Source organism: Trichosporon asahii (assembly GCF_000293215.1).
Source record: "Trichosporon asahii var. asahii CBS 2479 unplaced genomic scaffold scaffold00075, whole genome shotgun sequence".
NCBI lineage: Eukaryota > Fungi > Basidiomycota > Tremellomycetes > Trichosporonales > Trichosporonaceae > Trichosporon > Trichosporon asahii.
Window position 1 is genome coordinate 855342 of NW_014040850.1, and position 16114 is coordinate 871455.

Sequence of the window (16114 nt, forward strand, 5' to 3'; positions counted from 1 at the left end):
ACACCTCGACTGTCGTGCTTGAAAGCGCCCTTCTCCATGTACTCGTCTCTGAAAGGCTCGCCCCAGATACTCTGTCCACCTCGTCCTGTACCAGTAGGGTCACCACCTTGGATCTGACGTCAGCCTGGGAGTTGATAATGTTAACTCACCATGAATCCCGGAATGAGACGGTGGAAGACGACATTGTCGTACTTGCCCTCTTTAGCCAGCTGAACAAAGTTGTAAACCGTCTTCGGTGCTCGATCGCCATGAAGCTCGACGTTCAATCCACCGTAGTTTGTCATGATGGTGGCGTAAGCCTTTGATTTCAGGCGCTCCTTCTCCTTGGTCGGCTTCTTCAGTTCATCAAACATGTACTCCTCCTCGTCCAGCAGCTCCCTCTCGTTCTTGACTTGCGGCGCCCATGATGTGCTGGTAAGGGAGGCCGCTTGACGTCCTGTGGTGAAGTTCGTAGCGTTGTCTAACGTCAGATAGAGGCGGAAGCACTCTACTTACATGCCAGCTGCTCTTCTTGTCGCTTGGCGACCACGCCTTCCTTCTCCTTCTGAGGTGGCGGCGTGCTCTCCGCTGAAGGCTGCTCGGATCTCGTCTGCTGTGTCAGTAATGGCAGAGGGGTCAACTCACCTTCTCTGCCAGCATCTTCAGCACCTTGCTGGCACCACCAGCCGCGTCCACGTTGATGCCCTTCAATGGATCATCAGCCAAGTCGTCATCTGGAGTCAGAATGCTCATGAGATAACGTAACATACCTCCAACCTTCTTCTCGTTCTTACGGTAATCATAGTCCTCCAGCATCCGCGCCTTCAGGTTGTTCGGGTTCTGGATGGTGATGATGTCCGCCCTAGTGAAGGGCTCATCGGTCACGAGATCTCGCCAAGACTTGGATTTGATCGCGAGGAGCTGCAGCGATGCCATGTCGAACACATTTCCCTTTCCGTTAGCTTGACCTAACACGTTAGGCTCACCGTGTTCTTCAAGAAGACGATGTGCACATGGGGCGAGAAGACCTTGAACGTGATCGGATCGTGGTAAGCTCCCTCAGAATTCTGCACAGTCAGCGCTCGAATAGCGTCTTGATCTCACCTTGAAGAAGTTCAGCTTTATAAGCTGACTTGTCTCAAGAGGCTTTCCCGTCACTGGGTCTTCACAAGTCAGCAAGAAGGTCTCATTCTGACACTCACTTGATTTGTACTTCCTGATGTAGGGAATGATGTTCAGGAGGTCGAATACATCGGCGCGGCGCTCTTCTCCTTCAGGGGTGTCGGCAATAACAGCAACAGGATTCTTGAAGGGCTGCAGCGAGAGCGCGCAAGAGTCACTGGGTTCAGCTCAACCGTCAACTCGCAGACTCACAAAGGAAGGCGGAGAACCTGGTTGTTGGCCCTTTGCTTGCCACCACTGGACGCGGTGTGGTGACCCGCGGCGTGTTCCGCGTGGGTCACGTACATCTTATCGGAGTTGTTGCCCATCTTGACTAGCTTCCCCTGCGATTCGGGCCTCCAGGCTGGATGGATGAGAGATTGTTGTGACGGTGGATCGCCATCCGAACATTCGCTCATCTTTCAGGCTGGGCGGCGTCGAATAGCGATCACGTGATTCCGCGACCTCCACTCTGGCGTCCGATAAGCGGCTAAATGCTTGTGCGTGTCATGACGACGAGCGCAGCAGCAATCGCATCGACTTACTTGATCCTTTGACTCTTTCCCAAGCGCACGACGACTTTCATCTTGCCGTCAAGATGAACGAGTTGGTGGCTTGGGCCATCTTCATTGGCTACTTCTCTATCATTTTCGCATCGTTCGGCTTCGTGTTCACCTCCATCTTATCGCAGAAGTCCCCGAAAGCCCTTCTGGAAGGCAAGCCGTTCACCTTCATCCGGGTCGCAATCGGCGCTCTGATCTGCACATGGCTTTGTAAGTGGAAGCTTGATTCTGGAGTTCGGTTCAGCTGACAGTGCAGTCATGTTCAAGTTCATGGAGGTGAGCAGATCGCCGTTTGTGCAGCTGACATCGAGTGGTCGTACAGAAACTATGCCAGAACACAGCAGCAACCCACGATGGGCCAGTGGCTCGTCAATACCTCGCTTTTTGAGCAGGCTTGGCGTGCTGTTTGTGACGGTATCCCCAATTGGTGGTGGAGCAGTTTCATCTGCACCGCAGCCGTGTTCTTCTGCGCAGCCATCTACTACCAAAGTACGCTGCATGACCTCATGGAGAGAGCTGACCGTCAGGCGCTCACAGGAACATCAAATACCCCCTTGCGTACATGGTCCTCGGGCAGCTCGTCGCCATCTCCGTCGCGATCGCACTGTTTATCACGGCTATGTACACACACGAGCCAACGAGTGTGCGCCCCAAGGCTGGCATCGTGCTGTGGTTCTGTCTGCTGGACGCGCTGCTGACGATGATCGTCATGCCGATGTTCGCCAGCACGGAGAACTTCATGCCCGCCCTCCTCTCGATCCACTTGGCAGTCATCGTGCCGCTGCTCTTCGTCCCACGATCTGGCAAGGCCCTGCTCGGCATGTCGTGGAAGATCCTGATCCCCATCCTCGTGGTTCTGGCTGGCGCGGTCGCTATGGTCAACACCAGCGAGGTGCTCCGCGTGATTTCCAGCGGCGAGAGCATCGCTGAGTATCTTCTTGAAAATGCCGCCTCGCACCCAGCCAACTCTTCTGTGTCCTTTGATGTCGTGTGGTGCGTTATCGCTTTCGTTTCGTGGTATCTCCTGAAGGGCAGCACTACGTCCGCGCTGCTCAAGTGTGGAGTGATGGTTGCAGGAGCTATCGCTGTTCTCATTTATCACGTTGGCGTCAACTGGCTTCTCGTTGGAAGCGTGCTGCCGATCTTCGCGCTACTTGCTTTTGGTATCCTCCACCTTGCCCTGACCAGGCTCCGAGCTCGTAACGAAGTCCACCGCGCCGCTGTTCTGGGACGGTTAGGCATCAAGGAGCACGGCATTGTTGCCGGTACGACGACTGTGGCTCCGCACATGGCCAAGCCGCGGCTGGTTGTTGGTTTCTGGCACCCCTACTGGTGAGTAAATAAGGAGCTTAGCAGGGCGATTCAAGCTGACCACAGCAACGCCGGTGGTGGGGGTGAGCGTGTGCTCTGGACGGCGATCCAGTGGATCCAGCGCGAATTCCCCGGGGTTATCTCTCTCGTCTACTCTGGCGACTATCCTGAGGCGTCGAAGGAGGAGATTTTGGCCAAGATCAACGACAGGTTCTCCATCGACCTCAACCCAGCCACACTCGCGTTCGTGCCACTTCCGGCCCGCCACTTGATCTCTGACACATACTGGAAGCGGTTTACTCTGCTGGGCCAATCGCTCGGCAGTGTCTACCTCGCGTTCCAGGGCCTTTGCGGCAAGGATGGTGTCTGGGGCGACATGTTCATCGACACGATGGGCTACGCCTTCACACTACCCTTTGTGCGACTGATCACAGGTGGTGATGTGGCGATCGGCTCCTACACGCACTATCCAACTGTCAGCGCCGACATGGTCAAGCGTGTGCGCGAGCGGGTTGCTGGAGTGGAGAACAACGGTGCTGCGAACAGCTCACTCAAGACATGGGCCAAGCTCGTGTACTACCGGATATTCACGACGCTGTACGCGAATGCGCTGTTGTTCTCTGAATACACAATGACCAACTCTTCATGGACCCAGGCACACATTCAGTCGCTACTGAGTGCTGGCCGCCGATCTTTCCTCGCCAAGCTCCTCCTGCATGACGAAGGTGGCGCTGGCCCGCAGTTTGGGAACCAGGATTCGGCGGGCCAGACCGAACTTACAAACACCTCCCAGTGTGAAGTCGTGTATCCGCCGTGTGACACGACCGAGCTCGAGAAGCTCGGCGACCTGGAGACTCGAGACCGCGAGTTGGTCTCGCTCGCGCAGTTCAGGTACGTCCATTCCAGCACTTGTTCTCATTCCTCATGTTTAGTGTGGGAGCTCGAGCATGAGCATATGTCAACACATGCTAACACTCGCAGGCCCGAGAAGGACCATGCCAAACAGCTGCAGGCGCTCGCCATCCTCTTCGAGAAGCACCCCGAGTACAAGTCCGGGCCTGGCAAGGTCCATGTCACGCTTATGGGCGGTTCCCGAGGCCCAGCTGATGAGGCACGTCTGACCTCACTGCGCGAGCTTGCGTTAGAGTTGGGTTTGACTGTGAGTTTGCGCACTCGTGTATGAAGAGCTCGGTGCTGCACACATAACGCTGAATCGTGCCCATCCCGGTGAATAGGAGGGAAGAGCTGACGGCAACAGGACCATGTGACCTTCCTTGTGAACGCGCCCTACGGTGAGGTGGTGCGGCAGTTGGGCCGAGCGTCGATCGGCCTGAATACGATGCAGGATGAGCATTTCGGCATCAACGTCGTCGAGTTCATGGTAAGCGAACCAGTGCGGTGGGCGTGAGAAGCTAACACGCAAGGCTGCGGGGCTCATCCCCATTGTGCACGCGTCCGCGGGCCCGCTCCTCGACATTGTGGTTCCGTACGAGGGCCAGCGAACCGGTACGTGCTGTCATCTCCTCGGTGGTCGCCGGCGTCTGTTCGTGGGCTGCCGTACTCGACGCAATTCCAGGAACCGAACAGAGTGCTCCCAGGCACAATGCGCATCCCGCTCATATTCACCTCCCACATCGCTTGCATACATGCTGATACACGCAGGGTTTCACGCGACGGATGCCGCCTCGTTCGCAGATGCGATGCACGAGGTGCTGTCGCTGTCGCCCGAGCAGCAGCTCAGGATGCGCCAGGCGGCGCGCAAACTTGCATCGGAGAAGTTCTCGGAGGCGGCGTTCGAGCGCGGATTCGCCAAGGGCTTCCACCGTCTCTTCCGTCACGTCCAGGAGGTCGAGAACAGGCAGGCCGAGGAGGCTGCCCGCTCAGCAAGGCGGCACGAGTACCTGCCAGCCGAACATGCCTCGCAGCACTGAGTGCCAAGTCGGCGCAGCAGGACTGGCGACGCCATGTTTGCTTCCCGTGCAAACATCATCCCGCACCGAGCTTTCGTTTAATAGATCATCGTATCCAACTTTTCAGTGTTCAATCCATCAATCTCCGACCAGACCTATGCGCAGCGTTGGCCAGAGTACGTAGCCAGTTACCCGCCAACATTGCATGCTCATTACGAGTGCCTGATGCACCTCCATATGTGCGTTCCAGCGTTGTGGAGTCGAGCGTAACATCGAGTGCATGCTGGTATTTTGGGTCACTTTGGGTCGAAGGAATGAATTACACGGGAAGCTCCAAGTCGAGGATGATGACGGTCGAGTCTGGCCGTGTGGAGCCGGGTCAAGACTTGTGATGGCTACGGTTTTAGTTTTTGGGTGCACATTCAGTGGTCGTCGGTTCCCAGGCTGAGCGGTGTGAGTGGCATGACCGTAGTGCTTCTGAGCATGCCCGTCCAGACGTCAGGCCGTCCGGTTGTCAGCCTATCGAGCTGCTGGGCCCAGTGTCTGGCAGTACGCATTCGTCCACGAGGCAGCAGGCAGCAGTTAGCTCGATCGTTCTGGATCACAGCGAGGCCGTATGCAGCGTGAGAAGGCCGTTGGCCTTTGACTGGAAGCTCTGCCCATGTCTCTATCAGGCAGTGATAGCACGCAGGCAGTCGCTGGGCTGTAAGGAGAATTCGGCTGACAGGAGCTGAGGAGACAGGAGCGGAGCCGCATTCGCCGCGAAACATATGGTGCCCTAGCATTTGGGCAATGATCGTGGACGGGACGTCTCCGACCTCAACGTACATGCAGTTCGATGGAGCGCGCCGAGGCTAAGGCCTCTGACCAGCTGGAACAAGCAAATGAGATGGACAAGGTTGAGCCGGTCCATTATGCAAAACAGGCTTGACGCTTGTCGCGCCGACGGGGAGAGCATAGCTGGTCGCTGCCGTCACTAGAAGCTTGGCGAGGATCCAGCAACTGCCACCACCGCACAAGATCGTGTCACCCTTCCATGTTCGGAGGGCGGCAATACGCTTCGGCGCAGCACTCGCTCACTCGTCAAAGGACACTGGCAAGCTCCGCCCCGCCTGGAAATCAGCGGAGACGGGCAACGGGGCGTTGAGGAACAAACAGTGCGGTAGCTCCCATAGGGCGCGTAGACGATGCCGTTCCCCAAGGCAAAGGAGCGGCGGACACTTGACGGCATAAACGGAAGAAAGGGAGGCGGTCTCACGCCTCGCCGCCCGCTTCCACGCCCCGCGAGGTGCCCGCCGACTGCCCGCTCCGGTCTGCCGTCAGTCCGCAGGTGCAAGTTGCCACAGTGGGAAACATCTCGATTGTAGAGTTCACACCGCCGAACTCTCCATGCCCCCGGTCCCAGTGTCACTCGTCGTGCAGCGTGCCCTTCATACAGCATAGTTTTGGGGTTTCAGAGGTGCTGTCATCGGTCATTGCTGCTTCTGTCTGGCGGTTTACACTTTGCTTCAAAGTTTTTCACTGTAAGTTCGCTGATGGTTGTCGGCGTACTCCTGCTGGACGATTGGACGGTGCTTCGTCTGTAGGGCTTGCTTGCGTCATGCATCCCCTCCCGAGAAGCCCGAGAAGGGCGGAGGGGCATGGAGACTTGGCGTTCAGAGTTTTCCTCACTGTGCCAGAAGTAAGAACAGTGGGCGTCGACGCCAGCCCATCTGGCAGGAGTGCCGTTTCCAAGGTCCTCCCAGTGCACGCCGCAGTCATGCCAGACAGGCAAGGCACGCATGCACGCACAAGCATCAATCACGCTGTCTTCGATCTCTTCTAGTCTTCAAGCTTTTAGCACCGGGGTGTTTGTTCTGCATGTCCTGCAGTACAGGCGCCCACTAATTGAAGGTGCACGCGCAGATGCCTCCGAAGCTAAGCCCGATCATGTCGAATGGAGCCGTAGTATTGTTCAGTTGAGGCAACCTGGTCCAAAGGTGAAACGGCGCTATCTTTGCGTCAACCGCGGGCGACCAGGGATACTCAGCAAGGGATCAAGCGGTGGCGTACCGTGTCCGCGCGGGATTCTGCCGCATACGGCAGGACGGCAGGTGCCGCTGTCGGGCTCAGAATGTGGGAAGCGCGCGCGCGTGCACTTTGTCGCACTTGTCCGAGGTGCGAATTGTTTCTCTGCCAGACCGTGTCAGCTTCCCCCTTCATGGTTCCTCCTTGCACCCTTCAGTACTTCGCCAGGGCTCGATCAGGGTTGGGATCAGGGAACGGAGAGCTCAAGGGTCGTCTCAAGAGCCGGGACTACGGCATCCTCGCATGTCCTCTGCATTCTCAGTTCGGTTGAGAGCGAGCCAAACATGGACCTCGATCAAGTGGAATCCCGGGAGCAGGCAGGGAGAGGTCCTTGGGGGTCTGCCCGCTGCTCCCCGTCATTTCTGCAGAAAGTGTCAGATGACGAATCGCCCGCCGAACGCTGGCTGGTTCAAACGCTTTCCCCTTGGCTTGTCCCTGCGCGCCTGGCAGTCTAGCTGAGCCCTAACTCTTGTTTTTGCTTCTTTGCGGGCATTTCTGTCTGGAGAGCTGCAGAGCTTCAGCAGAAGAGAGACTGGAAGCGGCCGATTGCTGATACCAGCTCGGACTTGGCGGAGACTGCGACTCTCCAATGCGCCAGATTGGATTCTGCCTGCGACATCTGGGCTGAAGCGAGCCTGGGAGCCACCGGGCGCGCCGGGCAACCCGTCAATGCACGGGTTACGTTACCGCACCAGAGGAACTGCCGTCAGAGGCGCGAACCCTGTCCTTCGCCAGCATTTACGGGTTCTGGGTGCTGTCATCCGTCAGGGCGGGTCTCAAAGCATGCTTGGGGGAGCTCGTCACGTACGAGCGTCCGCTGGTCGGTTTGGAGTACTTGATCATTGGCGTCGTTGCTGTTCTTCACCTTCTCTACGCCTTCGTCTTTCACACCTCCATCCTTGTTTTCATCTCGCGCGCGCACAACTTTGTCGCTGCCGACGCATTCAGCGACGATCCTCGACTCTCCCGACTGAATTGCGATAGCCTTTTCCCGGAACCTCCTCCTCCATTCTCTCATTGCGACCTCGTAACTTTCGTCTCCTCCCTTCAAACAAAAGCCAGCTCGTGCGACGCAGTTCTCTTCCCGAAACGACGCACTCCATTTCGATCCAATTTCCATCAGCAGAGCACACCGGCACGCACACACGCACACCGGTCTCAACTGAAATATCCAGCGTTGAGACGATCATGCCCCATACGCCGACGCCACAGTGTACCTGCTCCTGAAATTGAATAGGTGAATACAAGCTAGTGAGTTGCGCCTTCCGAACCAGAGGTTACCACACCTTGTTCCCCTTCTGCCGGGTCTTGCCATGACTGCGCAGTGATGATATTGGAGAATCCCGTGAGAGTAAACGAGGATCGTGATGTGCCATGTGCCTCAAGCGAGCGCTCATCAGTCTCGGCGAGCATCATCGGCGGGTAGCGCCAGTTTTGGAGCCCACTCCGAATGAAAAATGGGATCGGTGGGACCGGCGAGATCGATGGGAGTGTGTCATTAGTTCCAGGGCGACGGGACCAGGGGAGTGCAGGGGAGGTGTATTCACCGATCCAGTCTGCTGCACCGAGTCAGTGCATGCAAGTGGCGTCTGCGTCTGACATGTCTGGACTTTTGGCGCTGATCGTCGATCCCGCCGGCGTTCGCGTGTCATACACAGAGTTGTCATACGGGCCATGCCTTATGCCCGACATGCCTGGCATGCCTGATCGCTGCTGCTCATGCTGCCCACTCTGCACGTCATGCAGGATGGACACGAGGGTGCGAGGGGTGCGATGCAGCTGCTGCGGCTGATTCACACACACGAGCCCGTTCTCGCGTCCCTCCCAGTGACTATTAATACTACCTTGGCTGTCTGTCCGCTTCGCCCTCCCCGTTCACCGTTCATCTGCCCATAGCTTTCGAACATCAGTGACTGACCGGCTCAGCTCGCTTTCATTACCTTCGCACAACCTCGACTGCCGTCGACTTTTGCTTTTCTACCTCTGCTCCTGCTTTCCCCTACTTGGCTCCGCTACCTCTTTCGGCCACCCCTCCGACGTCGAAAGGTTCACGTCAACTTACACGCACGCACTCCACTTCACGCACGACAAGCTCAAGGCACGCACGCCTGCATTCACGTCGGGGTCCTTCCTGGCCACGGTATACGTACCTGCTGTTCCTGCTTCAAGCTGTCGTGCCTCTCGACCATTCCCTCGTTGCGCACACCCCACCACGGCACTGCGCAGGTGGCCAAGACGCCGTGTCCCTGGCCCCTCCAACCTTGCCATCTCACGTACCTCTACCACGAACCGGGGTTCCGTGTCTGAAACGCTGATTAGGGTTTCATTTTGGCTCAGCCTCAACCTCAACTTCTGGCTCACGCTTTGCTTTCTGCTTTCTGCTTTTGCTTTGCGTTGGGCCTCTCGGACTTCACAAGAAACACACATCGGAGCTCTCGATCTGGGGTTTCCACCAAAGCCTGTCTTTAAAAGTGCACGGTGTTGCTCGAGTTGTGCACAGTCACTCCTCCTCACCCTTGTTCATTCCTTTACCTCAGCTGCACTGATAAGACGGCCCGCGCTTCGCATCAGCCGCGCCCGTTCCCGGCCCATCACTCACGCCCCTCACGCCCCTCGTCCGCGCCTGCGCCCTCGCCACGCCGCACGCCGCACCGCACGCACGCCCTCGCCCTTGTGCCCCCCGTGCCCCCGTCCCTCGGCACGCACTCAGCACACCCGCCCGTTTCTGCAGCTAGTGACTGCGGACATCGAGTTCATTGTGCTTTAGCAGTTGGCTGTCGTCGACTTCTTTTCCTTCTTCTCAACATCTCTTCACTTATCGCCTGTTGCCTTTTCTTTTGCCTGCCCATCTCTTCGGCCGCCGCCACTGAACACTACTCTCGCCAAACTCACCCACACTCCTTACCTTTCCTGCCATTATGGACCAAGCCCTCGAGACCTTGTCTGCCTCGCGCGGAAGTCTGTCCCGAGCCGTCGAGTCGGTGAGTAGACCTCTACCCCTTCTCACAGCTGCCAGTCGGCCCGCGAGCTAACCCCAGATGCCAACACCAGTGCTCCTGATCCTCTTCTTCAGCGTCATCATCATTCTGCAGTGTCTCTCAGCCACGCCCGCCGACGACCTCCTGCCCGTGCACGAGTGCCGCCTCATCTCCCTCCCGGGCGTGACGAAGAAGGGCCACGCCTACCTCGACGTCGGCACGCGCCAGCTCGTGTTCAGCGAGCAGAAGCTCGACGCCTACGAGCGCCGCGAGGAGCGCCGCGAACAGCGCAAGCTGCGCAAGTACTACCGCCTCCGCGAGGCGCTGCGCGAGTACCGCAAGGTCTCGAGGCGTATCCCGGAACACCCCGAGGAGGTGCTCGAGGTAGTATAGGCTGCCCGGGTACCTGGCCCTCAGGCCAGGTTGCCGCACCGCTGGTCGCTTGACTGTCAAGGCTTGAGACTAGCGGTGAGGCGGGGCGCACCGCAGCGGCCATGTACACACAGTGTGCCCGCAACGAGCGCCCGCATGACCACCTCACACACACCGCTCGCAGCACCGCAGCACCGCATGTCTAGACCATAGACGTGCCCGACACATTATCAGAAGGATCACATCATTGGCATCTATCATCGCGCCCCTTTGGCGTCCAAAAGCATCGCATTCACATCCACTTCATCACACCCACACCCACCTTAGGACAATATACGCATCCCCACCCTCCCCCCTCGCCTCCTGCCCACGGGCTTGTACATCTTTAGGTCCGGTCGGACATTCATGTATCCATACGAGGTCACTGTGTCCCGAGCCCGAAGCCCGAAGGGCGAAGGGCGAACCGGTCTCCTTGCAGAGGGAGGAGACGCAAATGGCACAGTAGGACGAGACTGATGGCACGAGGCTGCGCGGAGTCACACGCCGACAGTCTGGCACACGGAACATGAGCTGCTCGAGTTGCTCCGCGACACGCGCGACACAGGCTGCAAAGTGTGACCTCCCTGCTGCATGCTACAGTCTCCACGCAGGCCACGCCATGGCCAGAACATGCTCAGCAAACGTTTCCGATTGATTTTGGGCTCCACAAGCCACTGGTTATGCACAGCAAGCACAGCGTACGGTAGTTGCTGACGAACGGAGTCCCTCTCCCCTCTCGTCTGAACTGGCACGGCGTGGAGAGTGGAGAGGCTGTGGAGAAGCGGTGGTGGCCTGGAGAAGCTGTGGAGATACGTGGAGCAGAGGGAGCAGAGGATGCAGAGGGCAAGATGAAACCTGGAAACGGCATTCTCGGTGAATTGTTCTCGCCCGTATCCATGTTTCCACCATTCACCATTAGTGTACGGCTGGTCACCTGTCCACGACTTATAGGCGTCTCATGCATATTGCCTTGGTCGCTGGTCGCTGGAACACTCAATAAACTCCGCGCACCTTCGCCGCTCGGTATCGAAGCATGTGAAACAAACGCCAGGCTTCCTCGCGCTTCTCGGCTCTCTCGGCTCTCTGCCCGGTTCGTGCTTTGCGATAAGCTCGCGGAATCGTTGTCGGCGTGTTTCGAAGAGAGCAAGCACCCAAAGATGATACGACGACTCGCCACTGCCGCGCTCGCCGGCATGCTTGTTGCGGACTAAGTTGGACAAAGTTGCCCGGCCACATGCCAGCGCTGCCATGGGCATGTCCTGGCCCCGCTGGAAATCACAAGATTAGATTTCTAGGTATCCTCGGCTGCTACGCTCCGCTACGCTCAGCCTTAACACTTTCTCTAGCATGCATGAAAACTCTATGGTGTTTGCGGTGTTTTACAACAACCCTGCGAACTTTACTGCCTCTTGCAGACTTGACTTTTGCGTCTGGCCCGACCGCAGCCGGACCAGCGGCATGACTTGGCTTGCGGCCTGCCTGCCCACGGCACGGCCTCGCCTTCGGCTCGGCCTGCTTACAGACCCGAGGGCCTCGCGACACTCGTGTCGTAGGCGCGGATGAGGCGCGTCTGCTCCTGCGTGCCGCTCTGCTCGGTCTGGGAGAAGGCGAAGCCGCGCTGGCGGCGCATGCGCTGCGTCGCGCGCACCTTCTTGATCGCCTTCTGGAACTGCTCCTGGCGCGGGCGGTAGTCGGACAGGTTGAACTTTTGGATCTCCTGCACAATCTGGTAGTCGGCCGGGTGGTACGTGCGCTTGTAGTACTTCCAGCAGTAGTCGCGCAGCAGGCACACGACGGGGAACAGAATGAGCACAAAGTAGAACGTCGCCTCAGACCACAGACGGTGCACGATGTTCTTGTACGGCAGCGAGAAGCCGATCAGCGGCGCGACGAAGGCGTACAGCGGAAGCGCGATCATCGTGAACACGAACGAACCAGGGATCGCGGCGAGCGTGTACTTTGTCCAAATGTCCGAGATGAGCGCAGCCTTGCCGAGAACCGTGAGCAGGACAGCAAGGTACAATGTCGTACCCCAGACCCAGAGACCAGAGTTCTTGCCATCCCACGCGATGAGGTCCGCCCAGAACACAAAGCAGCTGAACGCGAACAGGATAACCGAGTGGTAAATCGCGTTGCCAACCCACTGGAAGAAGATCGCAGGCGTGAAGAAGTGGTTCGACTGTCCCAGGTGGTACAGCTGCGGGTAGCGGTCAAGCATGCGCGCCGAGACAAACTGGTCGAAGATACCAATGACAAGCGGCGGCAGAATAGTGAAGATGACGTTGTAGTACGACATGGACCAGCCTTCAAACGAGATCTGTCCACTGAAGTCGTTGAACCACGAGTACCAGAACAGACACAGGGCGAACGTGATGTTCTTGTAGAACGAGAACAGAATCAACTTCGACAGGCGCTGGTAACTCCAGGAGCCGTGCACGAGCAGCAGCTTGCGCAGGTAGCGGAACTGCGAGATGGAGACATCGGCAGAGCGCGCAGCCTGCAGACCCTCGACACCAGAGATACCGACACCGATGTGCGCAGCCTGGATCATGGACACGTCGTTGGCGCCGTCACCAATGGCGAGCAGAGGGGCAGTCGTAGCCTTTTTTACGAGCTTGACAACGAGAGCCTTCTGCAGCGGCGAGACACGACAACAGATAACAGCCTTGCACATGACGGCGAGCTCGAGCAGAATGTCGGAGCACTCTTTGTCCAGGGCAAAGGCGAGACTGCGGCCGTCAATGATGAGAGCGAGTTCCTCGGTGTCGCCACCCATGCGCTGGTTCTTGATAGCAAACAGACGCTTGGTGAGGAGCTCGTGGGTCTCCGCCTGCGTCTCCGTGTTGATGATGACAAGGTTCATCGACTCGGAGATCAAGCGACACGACAGACCAATGTTGATGGCAGTCTCCTGGCGGTCACCAGTCAAAATCCAGATCTTGATGCCGGCCTGCTGCAGCGTGTGGATCGTGTCGGGAACGCCGTCCTGCAGGCGGTCCTCGATAGCCGTCGCACCAAGGAGGTTCAGGTTCTGCTCGATGATTTCGGCAACCTTGTCGAGCTGCTCGCCACGGTTGGTCATCTGAGCGGCAGCATTGTCGTAGAGCGCGGCCCACTCGCGGTATTCCTCCTCGGGGATGTCACGGTATGCGAGACACAGCGTTCGGAGACCCTCGGTGGCATAATCCTCGAGATGAACAAGGGTCGACTCGGTGAACTCCTTGTTCTTCTCGCCGAGGCGCTCGAGGATGACAGTGTCGGCTCCCTTCGTGAACAGCTTAATGCGTCCGTCAGGGCTGCGAACAACGACTGACATGCGCTTCCTGGACGAGTTGAACTCGCACACGTTCAGGATCTGCCACTCCTCGGTCTGTCCGTTGACGTCAATGAAGATTGACTTGGGCTTGCGGGTGTGGAAGCGGTAGCCGAGAAGCTCTGCGCCGGAAACGAGGGCAGCCTCGTCGGGCGACGAAGCCTGGTAAACCGTCTTGCCGTCCTTGACTTCCGGAATGACAGTGTGACAGACAGCGAGCAGCGAAAGGAACTCTCGAATAGTTCGTCCCTCCTCGTTGTCTTCAAGGGCGCGCTGGCGGAGAACATCAAAGCTCTTCTGCCCCTGCTCCTTCTTGTTGTCGTCCACTTCCTGGGCGTACATCGTTCCGTAGATCGAGCATTCCCTGAACTCCATCTCGTTGCAGGTGAGGGTGCCAGTCTTATCCGAGAAGATGTATGAGATCTGGCCGAGCTCCTCCACGAGCGACGATGTGCGACAGGCGGCCGGGGTGTCGGTCTTGGCGTAGTACATGTCGAGGTCCGAATTGATGAACTGAGCTTGTTGGTACTTGACAACTTCCATCGTCATGATGAGCGAGATCGGAATCAAGTTGTTGTACAGAATGATAAAGGTCAGAATGTTCTCCACAAACTGGCGCGCCTTATTCGGCATGTTTGCCGGGTCCACGTAGAGGTACCAGTCCTGGGCGGAGAAGAACCATGTTCGGATCGAGTTTCCAATCGTAGAGATCAGCGAAAGAACAAGCAGGAGGATGAAGAGGAAGAAGATTTGGCGGTTCACCTGTCTCTCGACAGCAGTGCGCTTGACTGGCGGCTCCGTGGCATTGCGCATGAGCTTCGTCTGGTGACCGGCGTTAACAATGATGCCGTAGACCCATCCCGTGTTACGCAGTTGCGCGCCACGCAGCAGAATCTGATTCGGGCCGACAGGGATCTTGTGAGGCGCAGCTCCGGGCTCCGGGGAGTTCAGGTAGATAGTGCCATCGTACGTGTACAGCGACGAGTTGGGCGCCTCAGAGAGGACGTGCCCACGCAACATGGCTGCCGATTGAGGGTTCTGAATAGTAGCCGTGTCAGGGCTCGCCTGCTTGATCTTGAGGTTGGTCTCTCCGTCCAGGTTCGCGGTCTCAACGTAGGCGAGACCTTCCGGCTCAGAAGAGCTCAGAAGCACCATGTCCGCAGGGATGAAGCAGTCTTGCTCCAAACGAACGATGTCTCCCACGCGCAGCCTTCTCCATGGGCGGGTGTGGAACTGGCCCTCGATGAGGACCTGTGCTGGCGTATTATTGAGAGCACGGTCCGAAGTATGACGCTTGTAGTCTTCCTTGATCTCCTTGAATCCGGACGCAATGATCACGACTGCGAGAGGAACGATAGTGGTGTAACGGCCTGTCGGGGACACGTTCGGGACTTGCTGGATACACGCAGTGAATAGGAAGAACAAGTTTGCCGATCGCGAGAACTCGGAGAACAGGAATTTCGGGAGGAAGGTGATGGGGCCGTACTTGGCAGTGCTGACCGAGTTGTTCTCGAAGCCCTTGACCTTGTTTCCTTGAGGGTCGTTGATCATGATCTCTCTCGGGGCTCCTTCGAACTTGTTCTTGCGACCGAGCATCTTGTTCAAGCCGAATGTCCAGTCGACATCGGTGAGGTAGTCCTCCTTGATGCGTTGCCATCGCCCTCGCTTATGCCGAGCAGCATAGGGACCGTCCATCGGCGCTGTGAACTGGTAGGCACTGATTCCTTCATCGTCGGCAAACGGGTCATCGGCTTGAGGATAGCCTTTGGAACTTGATCCTCCGGCATACGACTTGTTTTCAGAAGACGAAGGACCGCCTCCGCTCCAGCCAGCTGGTGATGCGCCAGCCTGAGCGAATGGTCGGTCAGCGTCGAAGAGTGAGGGTTGGGAGGCGCCAAAGCCCGGGTTGTTGACACTCAGGTTGGACGTCGAAGGCATGTAACCTCCCGAGCCACCCTGCATTGGTTGGCCAAAGTCGTCGTCACTGTCAGGTCAGAAGCAAGGACGAGTTGCACACTCACTCGTCGAAGAACGGGTCGAGCGCATAGCCTGGCTTGTCATCTCTGGACTTGCCACTGGGAGTTGCCCCCTGCGATGAACTGCCGATGCCGAGGAGATCGGGTTCCGAGTCGCCGAAGGGGTCGTTGCTTGTCCGAGCCTTCTGCGGCTGCGGGGCCAATATGTCGTCGAAAGGGTTAGACATGGGGAAGAAGGTTCAATGGGAGGTTAGCCCTACGCGGGCGTTTTGTCGAGTTGAACCCCAGTTGCCGAGAACGGATGATGGAGATGTGGGGTGATCAAGGAGCTGGTTCGGGCAAAGGCAACATGAGTTGGTGAACGTCCACGGATGAGCGGTGAGGCTGCATCGTCGCCGCCACCGCGGTTCACGCCTGAAGCTGTACAGCGCGGACTGCGACGCGT

At 57.8% G+C, this 16114-nt stretch overlaps 3 protein-coding genes across 3 annotated transcripts; 2 read left to right on the plus strand and 1 right to left on the minus strand.

Moving 5' to 3' along the window:
- Positions 1-1738: 1738 nt before the first annotated feature.
- A1Q1_05864 (uncharacterized protein) lies at positions 1739-4945 on the plus strand (the record flags this gene model as incomplete). The annotated part of the gene is made up of 8 exons (XM_014321073.1): positions 1739-1913; positions 1971-2163; positions 2241-3035; positions 3081-3905; positions 3996-4173; positions 4273-4395; positions 4439-4520; positions 4677-4945. The coding sequence occupies 8 exons, from the start codon at positions 1739-1741 to the stop codon at positions 4943-4945; spliced, it is 2640 nt and encodes an 879-aa protein (XP_014176548.1).
- A 4964-nt stretch (positions 4946-9909) lies between these two features.
- A1Q1_05865 (uncharacterized protein) lies at positions 9910-10362 on the plus strand (the record flags this gene model as incomplete). The annotated part of the gene is made up of 2 exons (XM_014321074.1): positions 9910-9972; positions 10030-10362. The coding sequence occupies 2 exons, from the start codon at positions 9910-9912 to the stop codon at positions 10360-10362; spliced, it is 396 nt and encodes a 131-aa protein (XP_014176549.1).
- Positions 10363-11896: 1534 nt separating this feature from the next.
- Positions 11897-15896, minus strand: A1Q1_05866 (calcium transporting ATPase; the record flags this gene model as incomplete). The annotated part of the gene is made up of 2 exons (XM_014321075.1): positions 11897-15677; positions 15727-15896. 2 exons carry the CDS (start codon positions 15894-15896, stop codon positions 11897-11899), a joined length of 3951 nt encoding a protein of 1316 aa, XP_014176550.1.
- Positions 15897-16114: the final 218 nt, after the last annotated feature.